This window comes from Ornithorhynchus anatinus, chromosome 17 (assembly GCF_004115215.2).
Source record: "Ornithorhynchus anatinus isolate Pmale09 chromosome 17, mOrnAna1.pri.v4, whole genome shotgun sequence".
NCBI lineage: Eukaryota > Metazoa > Chordata > Mammalia > Monotremata > Ornithorhynchidae > Ornithorhynchus > Ornithorhynchus anatinus.
The window spans coordinates 40,494,921-40,517,086 of NC_041744.1; the positions used below are offsets into that span (position 1 = coordinate 40,494,921).

General features: G+C 44.0%; 1 protein-coding gene across 3 annotated transcripts in view; it reads right to left on the reverse strand.

The window, feature by feature from the left end:
• Nucleotides 1-16,770, reverse strand: part of LOC114817672 (killer cell lectin-like receptor subfamily F member 1) — a 33,610-nt gene extending 16,840 nt beyond the window's left edge. For all 3 annotated transcript variants that reach the window (XM_039914589.1, XM_029081665.2, XM_029081668.2), the window contains exons 1-2: nucleotides 16,596-16,770; nucleotides 3,286-3,348 (exon numbers count right to left, since the gene is read on the reverse strand). In XM_039914589.1, coding sequence (XP_039770523.1) covers nucleotides 3,286-3,348; nucleotides 16,596-16,665 — 133 coding nt within the window. In that variant the 5' untranslated portion in view covers nucleotides 16,666-16,770. The remainder of the gene's footprint in view (nucleotides 1-3,285; nucleotides 3,349-16,595) is intronic.
• Nucleotides 16,771-22,166: the final 5,396 nt, after the last annotated feature.

Genomic DNA, 22,166 nt, shown 5'->3' on the forward strand with positions numbered 1-22,166 from the left:
GAGCCATCCACCTTTTCTGTTCCTCCGAACTCCAGTGCCTATGGTGTTCACTTCACAGTGGCAGGCAGGAAGAAGGTGTGCAGGCTGAGGCCATGGAACAGAAATTTCTGGGACACCAACAGCAGAGGACACCACTGCCACCACATCCATTTCCAAAATCATCAAGTATAATCTGCAGAGTTGCTTAATAAAGGTGGGGAGCGTTTTCCACTTCACATTTTTTCTTGATGTTGCTAGTCTTTGTTTTGTTTGTTTTCCCAGCATGTGTCCTTCACACAACTAGACAGATAGGAGACAGACAATAGTGGGAGTATCTGAGCAGGACAGAGGTAGGCTCAGGGGGATTTTTCTGGGGGTGGCACCGAGATGCTAATAATAATAATAATGTTGGTATTTGTTAAGCGCTTACTATGTGCAGAGCACTGTTCTAAGCGCTGGGGTAAACACAGGGGAATCAGGTTGTCCCACGTGGGGCTCACAGTCTTAATCCCCATTTTACAGATGAGGGAACTGAGGCACAGAGAAGTTAAGTGACTTGCCCACAGTCACACAGCCGACAAGTGGCAGGGCTGGGATTCGAACTCATGAGCCCTGACTCCAAAGCCCGTGCTCTTTCCACTGCGCCATGCTGCTTCTCGTAGCATGCTAAGCAGCCACATCTTCCTCTGGGGAGATGGGGAAGGCCCTCCCCAAGCAGTTCATGTTCAGAGGAGAAAAGATTTCTCCCAAATAGGGCATCCGCAGCACCCTTCTCCATGAGCCAGCCCTCCTTGGTCAATGTGATATTGACTCCTCAGTGAGTCAGGGCACTATTCTTACTGACAATGACTGAGTTCGCAGTACCTTATCAGAAAGAATGTAAAGATGCAGTAATGGAGTCGGGTAGAAAACTAACCCACTAACCCATAGCCCTGGATCCCCTGCACTGTGCACATCCTTAGCTTTTATGCTTGAACTGCTGAATGCTACTGGTGGAAATCCAGGCAACAGGCCAACCTTGTCCACTTTAAGTTTGTCCTATCTTGTCTTAATTCTGCCCTCTATTCTCTTCCTTTATTGACATCCATGCCTATCACCCTCATCAGCTGTTCCAAGTGCTTAACTTCCTCCTCAGGCTCCCTGTTCATCCCCCTCCTCCATCCCTTACTCCCAACAATCTCGCCACCTGCTTCATTAGGAAAATTAACACCATCAAGTCTGAGCTCCCCAAAATCACTCCTCCACCTCCTCCTTCCCCCCTCCTCTTGACCGCCCTCTTCTACTTTCCCATCCTTCCCAGCAGTATCTTCAGAGAAGATCTCTTCCCTCTTCTCAAGTGCCCACCCCATGCGCTTCAGACCCCATTCCCTTCCATCTTATAAAAACTTTCACCCCTTCCCTCCCTCCCTCCTTAACTTCCATCTTCAACCGCTCACACTCCAATGGCTTCTCCCCCTCTGCCTTCAAACAGAAGGTCTCCCTAATCCTAAAAAAACCCATCCTTGACCCCACAGCCCCTTCCAATTATCGCCCCATCTCCCTCCTACCCTTCCTTTCCAAATTCCTAGAGCGAGTCATCTACACTTGTTGCCTCAAATTTCTACACTTGTTGCCTCAAATTCTTCTCCTCCAACTCTCTCCTGGTACCCCTCCAATCTGGCTTCTGTCCCCTCCACTCTACTGAAACCGTCCTCTCACAGGTCACCAATGACCTCCTTCTTGACAAATCCAATGGTTCCTACTCCATCCTAATCCTCCTCGACCTTTCAGCTGCCTTTGACACTGTCGACCATCGCCTTCTCCTCAAAACTTTGGCTTGGCTTCCTGGACTCCATTCTCTCCTGGTTCTCCTTTTATGTCTCTGGCCATTCCTTCTCAGTCTCCTTCATGAGCTCCTCCTCCCCCTACCAACCCCTAACTGTAGGGGTTCCTCAAGGGTTAGTTCTTGGTCCCCTTCTGTTCTCCATCTATATTGACTCCCTTGGTGAATTCATTTGCTCCCATGATTTCTAAATCTATATCTCCTCCCCTGTTTTCTCTCCCTCCCTTCAGGCTCGCATCTTCTCCTGCCTTCAGGACATCTCTACTTGGATGTCTTCCCACCACCTAAAACTCAACACGTCCAAGGCAGAGCTTCTTATCTTCCCTTTCAAACCCTGTCCTCTCCCTGACTTTCCCATCACTATCGATGGCACTACCATCCTTCCCAACTCACAAACCCGCAACCTTGACTACTCTCTCTCATTCATCTCACATATCCAATCTGTCACCAAATCCTGCTGGTCTCGCCTTCACAACATTGCCAAGATATTCCCTTTCTGCTCCATTCAAACTGCTACCTTGTTAGTTCAATCACTCATCTTATCCCAACTGGATTACTGCATCAGCCTTCTTTCTGATCTTCCAACCTCCTGTCTCTCCCTGCTTCAGTCTATACTTCACTGTGCTGCCTGGATTTTCTTTCTACAGAAATGTTCTGGGCTGTTATCCCGTTCCTCAAAAATCTCCAGTCATTGCCTATCAACCTCCATATCAAGCAAAAACTCTTCACTACTGACTTTGAAGCTCTCCATCACCTTGCTCCCTACTACCTCACCTCCCTCCTCTCTTTCTATATCACAGTCTGTATATCCTGCTTCTCCGGTGCTACCCTTCTCACTGTGCCTTGTTCCTGCCTGTCCTGCTGTCAACCCCTGGCTCAAGTTCTATCCCTGCCCTGGAACATCCTCTCTTCTCAAATCCAACAATCACACTCTCCCCCTTCAAAGTCTTACTGAAGGCTCACCTCCTCCAAGATGGCTTCCCAGACTAAGCGCCCCTTTTCCCGAGCTTCCCCTCCCCACCCATGGCCCCAACTCACTCCCCCCTACCCACCCCACAACATCTGTGTATAAATGTACATAACTCTAATTATATTTATTTATATTAATGCCTGTTTACTAGTTTTGATGTGTATATATCTATAATTGTATGTATTAATATTAATGCTATTGATGCCTGTTTACTTGTTTTGATGTCTGTCTCCCCCCTTCTAGACTGTAAGCCCTTTACAGGCAGGGATTGTCTCTCTCTATATTGCTGAACTGTACTTTCCAAGCACTTAGTACAGTGCTCTGCACACAGTAAGCACTCAATAAATATGACTGACTGAATGAATGAATAGAAAAAGTTAAATGCCACACTCTGCCCCACACTAGCCAGGAATCCAGAAACAGGGAAGCTACTGCTTCTCCAGGAGCTCCCATATTTGGGTCAGGGTTGTTGAAGAACACATTAAAGAATTCATTAAAAAGAAGAGTGTCTTACCTTGTTGACTTTCCTGCTCTTGCCTGGAACTGGTTGGCATGTTTTTTCTGGGAGTGACTTTCACTTCGTTGTACAATTAGAAGGTGTTTGGTAAAAGAAGTGCCAGTTGTGCCAGTAGTGGGGGAGAAAAAAATTAAAATATGTGGAATCAGTGCACATTTGTTATTTCTAAAGCAGGCATGCAGGACAGATAATAGCTCACATGCTCTAAGATCACACTGTCTAAAGAACCATTTCATTAAATCCCCAAATCAGCCAGTCATGAAGTTTCTGGAGAATGAAGACATCTGCAAGAGCTCAGGCAGCAATATCACAACAACCCTGCTGAAATAGAAAATTCAAATCAAATCCCCAGCCTTCAAAATAAGTGGGAAATTCTCCATGATACTATGTTCCAGGCAACTGTCAAGACACAAGGCACCTGAACATTAAGCATAGAGGCCAAATAAAGTCACTTTCACATCACTGTAGAAAACACCACTATCCTCCCTGCCTCACAAACCCATAAACTGGGCATTATCCTTGACTCATTTCTCTCATTCAACCCATGTATTCAGTCTGTCACAACATCCTGTTGGTTCTTCCTCTGCAACATCTCCAGAATCTGCTCCCTCTTCTCCATCCAAATTGCTACCATGCTTTTCCAAGCGTTTAACATTTTCTGCCTGAGCCTGAGAGCCAGAAGACGTGGGTTCTAATCCCAGCTCTGTCAGCTATCTGTTACATGACCTTGGGTATTTAACATTTAACTTCTCTGTGCCTCAGTTTTATCATGTATAAAGTAGGGATTCAACTCCTGTTCTCCTTCCCACTTAGACTGTGAGCCCATTATGGGACAGGGGCTATGCCTGAGTTGATTAACTTCTATCTACATTAGCACTTGCAAAGTTTTTAAGCAATTAAAAACACCATGACAATAATTAGCCTTCTCACTGACCACTCTGCCTTCAGTGTCTTTTCCCACTCCAGTCCAAGCTTCACTCTGATGCCTGGATCATTTTTTCTAAAAAAACTTTCTTCTCCTGTTTCCCCATTCCTCTAAAGCCTCCAATGATTGCCCATTCATTTCCACATCAAATCCCTACTCCTTATCATATTCTTTAAGGCACTCAATCAGCTCTTCCTCTCCTATCTTTTCTTCAGTGTTCTCCTGCTACAATCCAACCTGTGCTCTTTGCTTTTCTAACACCAACTTATTCACGTGCCTTGATCTCATTGGTCTCAATGCTTATGGTTCTCCCATGTCCTCCCTTTTTCCTGAAATCCCTCCCCCTTCATATCCAACAGACCATCACTTTCCCAACTTTGAAAGTCCTACTAAAATCACATCTCCTCCAAGATGCCTTTCATTTATTCATTCATTCAATCATTTTTATTGAGTGTTTACTATGTGCAAAGCCCTATACTAAATGCACTGTACTTCAAAGCCGTCCATCACCTTGCCCCTTCTTACCTCACCTCTCTTCTTTCCTTCTACATCCCAGCCCACATATTCTGCTTCACTGGTGCTAACCTTCTCACTGTGCCTCATTCTCTCCTGTTCTACCATCAAACCCTGGCCCACGTCCTACCCCTGGCCTGGAATGCCCTCCCTCCTCAAATCCTCCAATCACGCTTCCACTCTTCAAAGCCCTATCGAAGGTTCACCTCCTCCAAGAGCCCTTCCCAGATTAAGCCCCCCCTTTCCTCTGCTCCCTCTCTACTCTGCTCCCCCTCTACTCCCCATCACCCCAACTCACTCCCTCTGCTCTTCTCTCCCCACCCCCAACACTTAATAATAATAATAATAATAATAATAATGTTGGTATTTGGTTAAGTGCTTACTATGTGCCAAGCACCGTTCTAAATGCTTGGGTAAAAACAAAGTAATCAGGTTGTCCCACATGGGGCTCACAGTCTTAATCCCCATTTTCCAGATGAGGTAACTGAGACACAGAGAAGTGAAGTGACATGCCCAAGGTCACACAGCAGACAAGTGGCAGAGCTGGGATTAGAACCCCTGACCTCTGACTCCCAAGCCCGTGCTCTTTCCATCGAGCCTTGAATATATGTACATATTTATAATTCTATTTATATTAATGATGTGAATACATCCATAATTCTATATCTTTATATTGATGCTATTGATGCCTGTTTACTTGTTTTGATGTCTGTCTCCCTCCTTCTAGACTGTGAGCCCATTGTGGGCAGGAATTGTCTCTATTGTCTCTATTTGTTGCTGAATTGTACTTTCTAAGTGCTTAGTACAGTGCTCTGCACACCGTAAGTGCTCAATAAATACAATTGAATGAATGAATGAATGAATGAATGAATGAATGAATGAATACTAAGTGCTTGGGAAAGTACAATGCAATAATAAACAGACTATTCCCTGCCCACAGTGAGCTTACAATGTAAAATGGAGGAGACAGATATCAATACAAATAAATAAGTTACAGATATATACATTTGCAATGGGGCTGGAAGTGGGGAAGGACAAAGGGAGCAAGTCATGATGACAGGTTCAGGGTGATGCAGAGGGGAATGAGAGAAGAGGATGGGGGGCTTAGGCTGGGAAGGACTTTTGGAGGAGATGTTCCTTCAATAAGGCTTTGAAGGAGAGGAGAATTATTGTCTGTTGGTTGAGGAGGGAGGGCATTCCAGGCCAGAGGCAGGACATGGGCCAAGAGTCAGTGGTGAGACAGGCGAGACGGAGGCACAATTAGCAGCTTAGCACCACAGGTGCGAAGTGTGTGGGCTGGGTTGTAGAAGGAGAGTAGTGAGGGGAGGTAGGAGGGGTAAAGTGATGGAGTGCTTTAGACCTTGTGTGACTAACCCTTCATTTCCCCCAAATATTTGCCCTACCTTCAGCATCATCTATGCACTTGAGTCTATTCCCCTTAGGCACTTTGATATTCACCCTATCCCTAGCCCCACAATACTTATGTATTATGTACATATCCTTATACTCTGCTCTTTCTTCTATCTGTAATTTATTTCAATGTTGATCTTCTCCACTAGAATGTGATCTCCTTGAGGTCAGGAATCATGTCTGCCAACTCATATTATACTCTCCCCAATGCTTAGTACAGTGCTCTGCACATAGTAAGTGCTCAGTAAAGACCATTGATAGATTGATTGATTGTTGGGATCCAAGGAAATTTTTGTATTTTAATGTCTGTCTCCCCATCTAGACTGTAAACTAGACTGTAGGCAGGAAACCTGTCTGGCACCCAATGGATTGAGAGATATAGGCCCCAGAGACCATGAATGAACATGTCCCCAAACTAGGCATGATTAATATCAGGATTTAGTCAGTAACCCAAAAGGACAGAAATACGACACAGTCCAATGCTCCCCATCCCCTCTTCACTGCTCTGACCCTCTCCCTTTGTTCTACTCCCCCTCCCTGCCCCACACCACTTGTGTATATATGTACATATTTATAATTATAATTTTATTCATTTTGATTAATGATGTGTTCATATCTATAATTATATTTATTTATAATGATGCTACTGATGCCTGTTTACTTGTTTTGATGTCTGTCTCTCCCCTTCTAGACTGTGAGCCTGTCATGGGCAGGGATTGTCTCTATTTGTTGCTGAATTGTACTTCCCAAGTGCTTAGTATAGTGCTCTGCACACAGTAAGTGCTCCATAAATACAATTGAATGAATGAATTCAATCAATCAGTGGTATTTTTGAGTGCTGACTATCAAGCAATCAATCAATAAATCAGTCGTATTTACTGAGCATTCCAAGTACAGTACTAAGTACTTGGGAAAAAGTACAATACAAGAGTTGGTACAAGTAATCTCCCTGAGAAGAAGTTTACAATATCAATCAATTGGTGGTATTTGTTGAGTGTTAATTATGTGCAGAGCACAGTACTTAGAGCCTGGGAAATTACAGTATAACAGAATTGGTGTACTCATTCCCTGCCCAAAAGGAGCTTACAGTCTAGAGGGTAAATAATAACTGGGTGAAGTATTAGATTATTCAAGTGAATTAGGTATAGGGGAAATAGTAGAGTATAAGAATATTTATGTAAGTATTGTGGGGCTGGTGTATCAAAGGGCATAAGGGGTACGGCCAAGTGCATTATTGATGCAGAAGGTGGCGGGGTAGATAGGAAAATAAAGGGCTTAGTCTGGTAGGCCTTCCCAGACTGAGCTCCTCTTCTCCCTCTACTCCCTCTGCCACCCCCCCTTTACCTCTCCACAGCTAAACCCTCTTTTTCCCCTTTCCCTCTGCTCCTCCACCTCTCCCTTCCCATCCCCACAGCACTGTACGCATCCGCTCAACTGTATATATTTCCATTACCCTATTTATTTTGTTAATGAATTGTACATCGCCTTGATTCTATTTAGTTGCCATTGTTTTTACAAGATGTTCTTCCCCTTGACTCTATTTATTGCCACTGTTCTTGTCTGTCCATCTCCCCCGATTAGACTGTAAGCCCGTCAAACGGCAGAGACTGTCTCTATCTGTCGCCGACTTGTTCATCCCAAGCGCTTAGTATAGTGCTCTGCACATAGTAAGCACTCAATAAATACTATTGAATGAATGAATGAATGAAAGTCTAAGTCAATTCACCTTTGCTGGGCAGCAGCAACTTGGGGAAGAGTCAGAGGCTGATGATCAAGTCATTAAAATGTTAATCAAAGACAACGGCAGAGACTCAAGTTTTTACTGCACTGAAGTAAACCACTTCCGTATTTTTACCAAAAAAACTCTATGGACACACAAACCAAAATGACATTATGACAGAAGATGGAGCATTTTGAAGAGGGCTTGTCCATGGAGTTGCCCTGGGTAGAAAACAAATGGATGGCATTTGAAGAAGTTTGGGAAGGCCTCTTGGAGAACATGTGTATTTAAGAGGGTTTTGAAGGTGGGGATAGTGATGGACTGTTGGATATTTAGGAGGAGGGAGTTAAAGGCCCAGAGGAAATGATCTGGGTAGCAGAGTGAAATATGGACTGGAGTGATGCAGGGACGTCAGCAAGGAGGCTGATGAGTCACAGTAGGAAATGATGAGTGTTTGAATCAGCATTGTTGCAGTTTGGATGGAGAGGAAAGCTTGGATTTTAGGAATGTTGTGAAGGTAAAAATGTCAGGATTTCATGTCAGATTGAATGTGTAGGATGAATGAGAGAGATGAGTTGAGTATAATCCATGGTTATGATCTTGCAAGAAAGGGAGGATGGTGGAGTTGTCCACCAGATGGGAAAATCACAAGGAGGACAGAGTTTGGGTGGAAAGATGAGTATTTTTAGATATGTTAGGTTTGAAGTTATCAGGGTGACCTCCAAGTAGAGATGTCCTGAAGGAGGAGGAAATTCAATATTGAAGAGAAGCAGATACATCAGGGCTTGAGAGGTAGATTTGGGGATCATCTGATTAGAGGTGGTAGTTGAAGCCATGGGAGCAAATGAGTTTACCAAAGGAGTGGGTGTAGAGGGACAATAGAAGGGGATCCAGAACTGAGCCTTGAGCTTTGAGCAGAGACTGTGACAAAGACTGAGAATGAGGAGCCAGAGAGATAGGAAGAGAACCAGGAGAGGACAATGTCAGTGAAGTCAAGGTTACATAATTTTTTCCAAGAGAAGGGTGTTGATCCATAATCCTAAAAGTAGCAGAAAGGTTGAAGAGGATTAGGATTGGATTTGGCAAAAAGGACGTCATTGGTGTTTTCATTCAAAGAGAAATTTGGCATGTGATTATTTTCAGCTCCTGAAGGAGCCTACCCAGGGATCAGTCTGAATACCAGATGTGCCACTGTGCTAGGGTTGTTTTGAGGGCAAAAATTACATAATTAATATGAAAGCACTTTGGGAATAAAAAATGTTAAACAAAAACCAAGGTATTGTTTTTACTGGGGAACTCTGAGGAACTGGGTCTAGGCCTAAATGATCCACAGATTAAGATCCTGTTCAAATTAACCCACACTAACCTTAATTTTCTATCCAAGATAGAGCTTGGAGAGAGAGAAATCCATCTCCTGGGTCTGGATCCTTTTGATGGAATCTCACGGACAGGAGTCAGGCCTGCAGCCTCATCTCAGCCAACTCCAAAATCTAAAGCTTTCCCTGCTCAGCCCCCAAGTAGGACTCAGCTTTGCCACTTGAAGGGGAGGAAGTGGGGGGGATAGGGGTTAGCTTTTCACTTCACTGACCAAAAACCAGTCCCCTCCCAGAACATTCCAAACCACTATGCTCATGCCTCCCCATCCTAAAAAAAACCCCTCCCTTGACCCCATTGCTCCCTCTAGTTATCACCCCATCTCCTTCCTACCATTCCCCTACAAACTCCATCAGCAAATAGTCTACACCCACTATCTCCACTTCCTCTTCTCCAATTCATTCCTTGACCCTCTCTAATCTGCCCTTCACCCCCTTCACTCCACAGAAACTGTCCTCTCCAAAGTCACCAATGATCTTCTTGACAATTGATCAGCCTTTAACCCCATCTTAATCCTCCTCAACCTCTCAGCTGTCTTTGATACTGGAAACATTACCCAACCTTAGCTTAATTGACCTATCTGTCTGGCTGATCATTCTAAGTCTCTTTCAGGGGCTCCTCCTCTACCTACCACTCCCTTGAGGGAATGCCTCAGGGTACAGTTCTGTGTCCCCTTCTATTCTTCATCTACACCCTTTCCTTGGAGATCTCATTCACTCCATGGCTTCAGCTACCATCTCTATGCAGATGATTCCCAAATCGACATCTCCAGCCCTGTATATCCTGTTGACACCTTAAACTTAAAATGTTCAAAACAGAACTCATATTCCCATCCAAACCTGTCCTCCCCATGACTTTCCTGTCACTGTAGACAGCACCATCATCCTCTCTGATTCACCAGCCCATAACCTTGGCATTATTTCATAGTCATCTTTCTCTTTCAACCCACATATTCAACCCATCACTAAATCCTGTCAGTTTTGATGTCTCTCAGCCCCCTTCTAGACTGTAAGCCCAGTGTGGGCAGGGATTGTCTCTTTTATTGCTGAATTATACTTCCAAAGCACTTAATTCAGTGCTCTGCACACAGTAAACACTCAGTAAGTATGATCAAATGAATGAATGAATGAATGAACTTTCACAACATCGCTAAAATCCTCCCTTTCCTCTCCATTCAAACTGGTACCACAGAAATCCAAGCACTTACACTATCCCACCTTGATTACTGTCTCAGCCTCCTTGCTGACCTCCCTGCCTCCTGCCTCTCCCCACTCCAGTCCATACTTCCCTCTTCGGTGCGGATAATTTTTCTACATTAACATTCAGTCCATGTTTTCCCACTCCTCCTCAAGAACCTGCAGTAGTTGCCCATTCACCTCGGCATAAACAGAAACTCCTTACCATCGGCTTTAAAGAACTCAATCACCTTGCCCACTCCTCCCTTACTTTCCTGATTTCCATCTATAACTCAGTGCATACACTTCACTCCTTTAAGGCCAACCTACTCATCATACCTCGATCTCATATATCTCGCCACTGGCCTCTCACCAACCTCTTGCCTCTGGCCAGGAACACCCTACCTCTTCATAACTGACAGGCCATCACTCTCCCCACTTTCAAAGCCTTATTAAAAGTTCATCTCCTCCAAAAGGCCTTCCCCTAGTAAGCCCCCATTTTATCTTCCTCCACTCCCTTATGTGGAGGATGTGGGTTCTAATCCTTGCTCCTCCACTTTGCTTTGTGACCTTGGGCAAATCACTTCAAGGGTATATGGAAGATGGTGGCTCCCCACTATGGAAAAGATTCTAGCTTTAAGGAAAGAGTTTTAAAAACCTGAATTTGTTTTAAAGAACCACTGCTCAAAATATCTGGCTAATCTTGATAACTTCCACCCTAAATACTAAGAACAGTTTATATTGTAGGACAGTTAATATTGTACCCACCCAAGCATAATAATAATAATAATATTGGTATTTGTTAAGCGCTTACTATGTGCAGAGCACTGTTCTAAGCGCTGGGGTAGACACAGGGGAATCAGGTTGTCCCACGTGGGGCTCACGGTCTTAATCCCCATTTTACAGATGAGGTAACTGAGACACAGAGAAGTTAAGTGACTTGCCCACAGTCACACAGCTGACAAGTGGCAGAGCTGGGATTTGAACTCATGACCCCTGACTCTAAAGCCCGTGCTCTTTCCACTGAGCCACGCTGCTTCTCTGGGAAGCATATAGGCCTCCCACAGAGTTAGTTCTCAATAAAGACAATTGATTGATTAATTGACAGTTTTAGTTCTCTATCCATACTTTGCAGAAACTAAACCACCACAGCTGGCCCTTTATTGTTAAATCTAATTACAAGCCAGCTATGATCTGTAACTCGTAATGCCTGTTTTAGGGGTAGACAGGTGAGACTCATGCCTGAATGGAAAATCTCCCCACAGAGCATAGTCGGGGAAGGAGAAAAATTTCTTCCATCCCCAGCAACCAGCCCTCATGGACAGAGGAATGGCTAGCTGGACTTCAAATTCTTCCCCGGCTGTCTGGGGAACAATCCTGAAAGGCATGGGGTGGTGGCAGCTATTTAAGAGATGTTGAGTTACTGAAGGTACACACAAGTCTGCCCCTAAAGTTGTTCCTTAATCAGTTAGTAACATGAGCTGTCACTAGGACCCTGGGGACACTCTTGGGGTTTGGTCTCTTAGAAGTAGCTCTGTGGGCTATTGTGGTGAAGACCAAGGCTGCAGAGACCCACAGACCACCACAACATTCTATCATGGTATGTCTGAAGTATGAAAGTGACTCCAGCCACTTCCAGAAGGAAGTTGGAGAAAATGAAATAAGGGCTAAGTCAGGGAAGATGTCTTGGAAGAGATATGCCTTCAGAAAGGCTTTGAAAGTGGGGAGAATAATCGTGAAATATGAAAAGGGAGGGTGTTTGAGGCCAGAGGTAGGATGTGGGTGAGAGGTTGGCAGTAAGATAAATGAGACTGAGGTACAGTGAGTAGGTTGACATTGGAGGAACTAAGTGTGTGAATTGGGTCATAATAGAAGATTAGTGAGGTGAGGTGGGAGTGGGAGTGGGCAAGGTGATTGAGTGCTTTAAAGCTAATGGCAAGGAGTTTCTGTTTGATTCGGAGGTGGATGAGCAGCCACTGGAGGTTCTTGAGGAGTGGGGAAACATGGACTGAACATTTTTGTAGAAAAATGATCAGGGCATCAAAGTGAAGTATGGACTGGAGTGGGGAGAGACAGGAGGCAGAGAGGTCAACAAGGACGCTGATGCAGTCAGTAATCAAGCACTTAAGAAAATACCACCTCGATGTGGCCTCAAATTTGCAGTGACTGCATGCAAGGACAAAGGTGACTAAGATTCTCATCTGTGGGCATGGGATAAGACTTAGAGTCAGGGGACCTGGGTACTAATCCTAACTTCAACACTTACCCACTCTATGACCTTGGGAAAGTCATTTAACTTCTTTGTCAATCACTTTCCTCATCAGTAAAATGAGGATTAAATATCTTTCCTCCTTCTTCTCTTAGACTGATAGACTGTAAGCCCCATGTGGTATAGGGACTGTGTCTGATTTGTTTGTATAGTATGTCAGTAGTATTTATTGAACACTTACTGTATGCAGAACGCTGCACTAAGCACTTGGGAGAGTACAATGTAGCAGAGTTGGTAGACATATTCCCTGCCTGAAACAAGCTTACACACTATGAGGGGGAGACAGACCTTAATATAAATGAACAAATTACAGATGTGTAATGATAATAATTGTGGTACTTTATTTAGCACTTACTATATGCAAGGTATTGTACTAAGCTCTGGGGGGGATATATTCAAATTGGGTTTGACACAGTCCCTGTCCCACATAAAGCTCAGTCTTAAACCCCATTTTACAGATAAGGGAACTGAGGACCAGAGAAGTGAAGGGACTTGCCCAAGGTGACAGCAGAGAAGTGGAAAAACCAGGATTAGAACCCATACCCTTCTGACTCCCAGGCCCTTGTTCTGTCCACTAGGCCATGTGTTGTGAGGAGTGGGAGAAGTGGAAATGAGGGCTTTTTAAGAGAAGGCCTCTTGGAGGAGATGTTCTTTAATAAGGCTTTGAAGGTGGGGAGAGTGATCATCTGTCAGATATGAAGGGCGAGATCATTCCAAGGATGTAGGCAGGATGTGGGCAAGGGCTCATTGGTAACATAGATGAGATCAAGATTGAGTGAGTAGTATGGCAATAGAGAAGTGAGGTGTTTGGACTGGGTTGTAGTAGCTAATTAGATAAGTTAGGAAGGGGTAAGGTGATAGGGGAATAGCATGGCGTAGTGGACAGAGCATGGGCCTGGCAGTAAGTGGGTCATGGGTTCTAATCCTATCTGTGCCACCTGTGTACCTCAGTTACCACATCTGTAAAATGGGGATGAAGACTGTGAGCCTTTTGTGGGACAGGGACTGTGTTCAACTCAATTTGCGTGAACCTACCCCAGTGTTTAGTACAGTGCCTGGCACATAGTAATTGCTCACCAGATACCATAATAATAATAAGGTGATAGTGCTTTAAAGCCAATGGTAAGATATCAACCCCAGTGCTTAGTACAGTGCATGGGATATAGTAAGCACTTAACAAATACCACTATATTATTAGTAAAATATTCCAAACTAGTGACTAATCACTTGTATTTATTAAGCACTTACTGTGTGCAGAGCACTTTAATAAGCATTTGGGCAAGTACAATATAACAATATAATAGATATGGTAGACACATTCCCTGCTCACAGTAAGCTTACAGTCTAAAGGATACTCTTCAGGATATAAAATTGCTCACTGAATGTTTTCCATGAGCTGTTAAACCCTTGCACTGGCATTCAGTCTGAAGAAGATCTAAATCATGTTTCAAAGAGGTTGTGCTTCAATGGTATCTGTCAACAGTGAGCAGCTTAAAGCTGTTGAAAAATTCTGATACCTGGGCAACACGCTGTCCCCCAAATGATGTCACTGATGATGATATTTCAAAAAGTATCAGCATGGGCAATGCAATATTTAGAATTAATCTATCAGTCAATGATTGTTATTGAGTATTTACTATGTGCAGAACTCTGTACTTAGCACTTGGGTAAGTACAATGCAATATTCGGTAGACACAATCCTTGCCTACAAGGATCTTACAGACTACTAGGAAAATGCCTCTGTGAAGAAAGGGGAATCAGCCTAAAGACCCTGATCTGTGTCTCTGCAGCTGTTGTCACTATCTGTTTGTGTGAAATTGGACAACACACCATAACTTGACATGCATTGCCTGGGGCAGATAATCAGGATAAAATACCAACACCCCATGGCAAGAGATGGGGAGACATTTGCAGAATGACTAAATTCTTAATCCATTCCATAACTATCTAACTAGCTAATGAGCCTGGTGGGCAGCCATCAGAAGAAAGGTGGCTCTTCTTCAGCAAAGGCTACGCAAAGATTGGGCAATCCAAAGGCAGGCATGAAAACCAAGACCAGCTCAGTTATGAAAGATATCAACACAGCAAGGATCTACCTTATCCCAAACCACAAAGGGTGGCTCACAGAGAAGTGAAGCAACAATGACAATCAAGAAATCTCCTGGTTTAATCAGGAGACATCCAGAAAATCAAATTCACCTTGTCAACAATCCATGTCTGACCAGAGCAAATGCTTGAGTTTCACCCTCATCCCTAATTGATACTGGAAATGATATAGTATTTTTCAATCCCTTATTGTCACTGAAACACTTTTAGTGTTTCCTTGATCCTTTCCACCTTGAGAATACAAAGTCTCAAATGCAAACTCTACCCATAGGACAGTGTTTTTCAAATAGTCTCCAGGGGACTGTCACAGGCCAAGAAGAGAAATGACAGGTTTGGGGGCAATAATTCTTCACATTCTTCTGGTCAGAAAATCCTCCAGACTCATTATACCCTGAGAGATGTGAACGGAAAACCTTTCTGACAATGTTCTTCCCTCTTAGTGGCTTAACAAGTTAAGTTTTGCCCTTCCCATTCCCAATCCTTTCTCCCCTCTCCTTTACCCATTCTTATGCCCTTATGCCAGAGGATAGACACAAGAGGAGGGAAAGATAGAAAAATGGAAAGCTCACACCAACCGGCAGGACCAGGAACAAAGCAGGTTCAGGATGCTGCAATGGGTCCAGATCAGTAATCAGGCGGGCCAGCTGGTGAGATGATATCAGGGCAAGATTTGGGAGGAGGGAAGCCTACCCACTGCTGGATTCCCAAGCTCCCTCCACCCCTCAACCTGCTCCCATTCCTGCCTAAACTCTCTACTCTAAATACGATTGAATGAATACTTGACCCACAACATCATACTTTCACTCATTTCATTCCCTCAAGGCAGTTCTCTTCAAGATCTCCAGTGACTGCCTCAAAGCAAAGTCAGATGGGCTAATCCTCCTTACCTTATAGGCCTTCTTGTTACCTCATTTGTAAAATGGGGATTAAGACTGAAAGCCCCAATTGGGACAACCTAATTACCTTGTATCTACCCCAGCACTTAGAACAGTGCTTGGCACATAGTAAGCACTCACAAATACCATTATTATTATTATTATTATTATTCTGTTGACTATTCTCTTCTCCTGAAAATGTCACTTCACTCACATTTCATTGACACAGTTCTGTCCTGGTTCTCCTTTTGAAGATTAGAAAAGGACTCATGAACTAGCTAGATCATTTACTTACAAACATGTAACTGAAACTAATTTTCCACAGCAGTGACCTTCTTTTACCATATTTGTTCACCTCTAAGTGCCAGGCACTATACTAAGTGCTGGGATAGATACAAGTTAATTGGGTTGGACTGAGTCCATTTTCCAAATCATGAGGTTCACACTCTTAATTCCCATTTTACAGATGAGGTAACTGAGGCACAGAGAAGTTAAGTAACTTGCTCACGGTCCCACAGCAGGTAAATGATGGAGCTGAGATTATAACCCAGATCCTTCTGACTTCTTCTCACTTTTTTTACTTACTGCTATAAGTCAAACATACAGTCAATTGATGATATTTCATGAGTGCTTACTGAGTGCAGAGCACCTTACTAAATGTTTGAGAGGCTATAATAGAATTAGCAGAGACTTCTGCCCTCGAGGAGCTTACAGTGTAGCAGAGGAGCTTACAGAGTTACAGTCTACTTTAAAGAATCCCTTAAGTAGTTCAGATCTGGGTATCTGTCTTAGAAAAGGTAAGTAATCTTCCTTTAGCATATCCAGACTATTCAGCTGAAAATTAAAACTTAGTGAAAAAATTACCCAGCATTTCCTTCAGGGGATGTAAAATTATTACCCTCAGAAAAAATCTGAAAGTGAAATATCAAATAGACTTTACCTGTATTATAAAGACTCTGCTTTTTCTTGGCTGAAATCCCTAAATTCATGTAAATGACATCATTCTCCATGGCCGATGATCATTCCAGTCTTTTCTACCCTCTCCTTACTCTCATCCCCTCACCCCCGTGACTCTGCTTAGACCTGCCTGCTCACTGCTCAGAGCCTGGGACATTTGATCAGACTGTAATGAGCTACAGGACATCCGCTGACTTCACTGTTTCCTTTAAACAGAAGCTTCATTTGGATCCTGGGGTTTGGTGATTCAGTTCAAGTACATCAAGCTTGAGTCTTTGGAAACAACATATTCCAATAGTTGAATTTCTTTTTACTAATTCTGGCCTTGGATGCAATACACTTAGGTTTACTCTGGGAAAGAGTTGCCACTCTCACACACAGAGAGAGGGTTTATGGCTTCAAAAGAATGAGAAGTTTACAGTGTCCTCTTCGTGCAGAGCCCACTCCTCCCCCATACACTGCTGGCATACTTGCTAACCACAGGTGTTTTTTTTCTATTTTGATCTGTTCAAAGAGATAGGGAACAAAACAGGGTTATCAGTCATTTGATGTAACAGTGTAACAAGATCAAAGTTCCTTATGATTAGTGCTGATATTTGTACATCTCATTTTGGGGAGCAGCCTTGAGGTGAAAGAGAACATGGGTGGCTTCAGAAGAGAGTTAGGGAAAGGTTAGCATCCTAATGATATTCCAATTCTGATGAGAAAACAGTGGCCTAGTGGAACAATCAGCAGCCTGGAAGTCATAAGGCCTACATTCTAATCCTGGCTCTGCCACTTTCCTACTGGGTGATTTAGGGCAAGTCACTTCACTTCTCTGTGCCTCTGCTTCCTTGTCTATAAAATGGAGATTAAATACCTGTTTTGTCTCCTACTTAGACTGTGAGACATGAGGGACAGGGACAGTGTTTTGACCTGATTATCTTGTATCTACATCAGGACTTAGAACAGTGCTTGGCACATACTAAGTGCTTAATAAACACTACCATTATTATGAGAAGTTTGTAGAGCCTCCTGCAGCACTTTGGCTTGGTCAACTCAAGGAAAGGAAAAGGAGGGTTGTTAAATTCACCTGGGAAGCTCAATTGAAACAATACTATAGGAATGAGAAAAACAGCTGTTGTGGTCTTCATATTTTCTAGAAGTCCAGTCCATCCACAATGCCCTAAAGAAACACAATCTCATCATCTCTTACCACTGCACATCTCTACCTTAACCAACTCTGAAATCCCTCTCTCTGACCACTATGTTCTCACTTGCCTCCTCTCCCACAATCCTCCTCCCTGTAAAACTATGCTTTTCCCCCTTAGAGACCGCATATCTCTCGACCCCATCCAATTCTCTCAACTCATCATGTCCCACTTATCCTCCATTCCCAATCTACTCACTCTTGATGACCAAATAGACATTCTCAACATTACCCTCTCTACTGAACTCAACTCACTTGCTCCCCTAACCCTTTGTCATTCTCATACCCACAGACCTGGATCCCCTGCACAGTTTGCCTTCTTCACTCTTGTGCTCGAGCCTCAGAATGCCGCTGGCAGAAATCTAAATAGGCTGAATTTGTCCACTTTAGCTTTATCCTTGCTTGCTTTAACTCTGCCCTCTCCTCTGCCAGCAAAACTATTTCTCTTCCCTTATTGACCTCCATGCCCACTGTCCTCCCCAGTTGTTCCAGACATTTATACCCCTCCTTAGGCCCCCTGTCCCCTGACCTCTCCCATCCCTTCCCCCAATGACCTGGCCATCTACTTTAAGAAAATTAACACCATCAGGTGTGAGCTCCCTAAAATCTCCCCACCTCAGTCCTCAGCCCCTCACCCCTCCCACCCCCTCTTCAGCTCTCCCATTATTCCCAGCAGTATCTCTAGAGAAGATATTCTGACTCCTCTCAAAATCCAACCCCTCCATCTGCGCATCCAACCCCATTCCTTCACATATCAGAACACTTCCTTCTCTCCTACCCTCCCTAACAGCCATATTCAGCTGTTCACTGTCTAATGGCTTCTTTCCCATTATCTTCAAACTTGCCCTTACCTCCCCATCTTAAGAAAACCCTCCCTTGATCACACAGCTCCCTCCAGTTATCTCCTCATCTCACTCCTACCATTCCACTCCAAACTCCTTGAGTGAGTCTACACCCACTGTCTCAAATTCCTCTCCTCCAATTCTCTCCTTGATCCCCTCCAATCTGGCTTCCAACCCCCTTCACTCCAGAGAAACCACCCTCTCAAAGGACACCAATGATCTTCTTCTTGCCAAATCCAATGGCCTCTACTCCATCCTAATCCTCCTTGACCTCTCAGCTGCCTTCGACTCTATCGACCACCCCTTCTCAGCATGGGTCAGTGGAAAGAGCACGGGCTTAGGAGTCAGAGGTCATGGGTTCTATTCCCGGCTCCACCACCTGTCAGCTGTGTGACCTTGGGCAAGTCAGTTAGCTTCTCAGTGCCTCAGCTACCTCATCTGTAAAATGGGGATTAAGACTGTGAGCCTCATGTGGGACAACTTAATTCCCCTATATCTACCCCAGTGCTTAGAATGGTGCTTCACACATAGTAAGCGATTAACAAATACCAACATTATTATTATTCTTCTCCTGGAAACATTATCCAACCTTGGCTTCACTGACTCTGGACTCTCCTGGTTCTCCTCTTATCTCTCTGGCTGTTCATTCTCAGTCTCCTTCATCAGCTTCTCCTCTGCCTCCCACACTCTGTGGGGGTCCTTCAAGGTTCAGTTCTGGGTCCCCTTCTATTCTCCATCTACACTCATTCCCTTGGAGAACTCACTTGCTACCACGGCTTCAATTATGATCTTTACACAGATGATACTCAACACTTCTTCCCTGATCTCTTTCCCTCTCTCCAGGCTTGCATCTCCTCCTGCCTTCCAGACATCTCTACTTGGATGTTCTCCCATCACCTCAAACTTAACATGTCCAAATCAGAGCCCCTTATCTTCCCACTGAAACCCTCTCCTCTCCCGGAGTTTCCCATCACTGTAGATGGCACCACCATCCTTCCCGTCAAACAAACCCGTAACCTTGGCATTATCCTTGACTCCTCTCTCTCATTCAAATTACATAGTCAGTCCCGTCACCAATTCCTGTCAGTCCCACCTTCACAACATTGCTAAAATCTGCCCTTTCCTCTCCATCCAAACTGCTACTATGTTTAATACAATCACTCATCCTATCCCACCTAGATTGTTGCATCAGCCTCCTTGCTGACCTCCCAACCTCCTGCATCTCCCCACTGCAGTCCATACTTCACTCTGCTTGCCTGGATCATCTTTCTGTAGAAACGTTCAGTACATGTCACCCCACTCCTCAAAAGTGTCCAGTGGTAGCATATCCACCTCTTTATCAAAAACACAAGTTCTTCACCATTGGCTTTAAAGCACTCTATCACCTTGCCTTCTCCAACCTCACCTCACTTATTCTACAACCCAACCCACATATTTTGCTCCTCTGATGCTAACCTTCTCACTGTGCCTCGCTCTCACCTGTCTCACCGACAACTCTTGGCCCACATCCTGTCTCTGGAACACCCTCCCAGAAATGCCCTCCCTCCTCAAATCTGCCAGACAATTACTCTCTACCCCTTCAAAGTCTTTTTGAAGGCACATCTCCTCCAAGAGGCCTTCAAGATTAAGCCCAACTTTTCCTCAGCTCCCATTCCCTTCCATGCCCCCTCAGCCCCCAGCACTAATATATATATTTGTAATTTCATTTATATGTATTGATATCTATTTATTTGTACTGATGTTTGTCTCCCCACCTGTCCCCCCTAGACTGTGAACTCATTGTGGGAAGGAATTGTCACTCTTTATTGTTGTATTTTATTTTCCCAAGCACTTATTACAGTGTTCTGCACATGGTAAGCCCTTAATAAATACGATTGAATGAAAGAATGAATGAATGAATGAACTCAGGGCTTTTAGGTCTCCATGCTCATTGCTTGACTGTTTTCTCTCCGCCTGATGCCTGAAATCTCTCTCATAACTCAAGCTACAGTGGCTCCAGACAGTCCTAATCTATCCTTTTACATCTCATTTTTGCCTCAATCAATCAATTGATCAATCAACTAAATACATATATACATACAGAACACTGTACTAAGCACTCTCCTACATCTTTTCACCCATATTCAGGAACAAAGAAGGCCTGACTTGGATCTTTAGGTCTGCCTTTGTCACTTCATATTCTCTTTTAAATTAGCCCTATTGCTCTTGGGCTATTGCTATTGCTCTTGGGCCAGCAGTCCCCAAATCCCTAGGCCTATGTGTTTGGTAGATTAGAGTTTTGAACACAGAAGTATTTGTTTCCACCTGTTAGAGTATAAGCTCCTTATGGACAAGGATCATGTCTACCAACTCTATAATACCATACTTTCCCAAGTGCTTAGTACAGTACACAGCAAGCGCTCAATAAATATCATAGCTTGATTGATTGATCTCATGCTCATATACCTGTCCGTACTTGCCACACTCAATCAATCATATTTATTGAGCACTTATTATGTGCAGATCACTGTATTAAACTTTTGGGAGAGTTCAACAGAATTAGCAGACATGTACCCTACCCATAATAAGCTTATAGACTGGGGGGGGAGTGGCGGGGAAACAGACTGCCTTCTGCTGCTTCTGCCATTCCACTTTCTCCCGGAGCCGCTGCAGTATCCGGCCTGCCATTTGGGTCAGACTGTGCTGCAAGATGTGTAGGCCTTTGAGGGAGACGGCGGCCATCCCCAGTCAGGTCTAGGTGCTCCATAGCCTGGAGGGGGCTGGGAAAGCTCCTCTGCCATAACAGAGAAGCAGCAAGGCTCAGTAGAAAGAACCTGGGCTTTGGAGTCAGAGGTCATGGGTTCGAATCCCAGATCTGCCACTTGTCAGCTGTGTGACTGTGGGTAAGTCACTTCACTTCTCTTTGCCTCAGTTACCTCATCTTTAAAATGGGGATTAAGACTGTGAGCCTCACGTGGGACAACCTGATTACCCTGAATCTACCCCAGTGCTTAGAACAGTGCTCTGCACATAGTAAGCACTTAACAAATCCCAACTTTATAAATAAGTAATTTATAATATTACCTTATCTTAGAACATAAGAACCTGAGAAATACCCTCCTGGCTCAAGTCCACAGTCCACCCATGTCAGGATTCTATCTCCAGGAGCCACAACATTAGGGGAACCTCATGATAATTTTCCTTAGTCAATCGACAAATTGATTATTCATATTAATTGAACACTTACTGTGCTTTATCTCTCTGCCTACCTATCTATATCTGTCTGCCTGTTTCCCAGGTGTAGCTCTACCATAGTTTCACATAGGTATTTTCTCTCCCCTTCCTGATGGTGCCCAGTGATCAGATGTCCTTTTTGCAGGAGGTATGGATGGTACTTCCATACATTTTGGAATACTGTGAATTTTTTTCATTCTGAGCTTCGCTCTTGGGGTGCAGAGGAAGAAATGGAGAGTGGGAGAATCAGAGGGATTCTCTGAAGGTACCTGTTCAACTTTGAACAAGAAGAAGCAGCATGACCTATTGG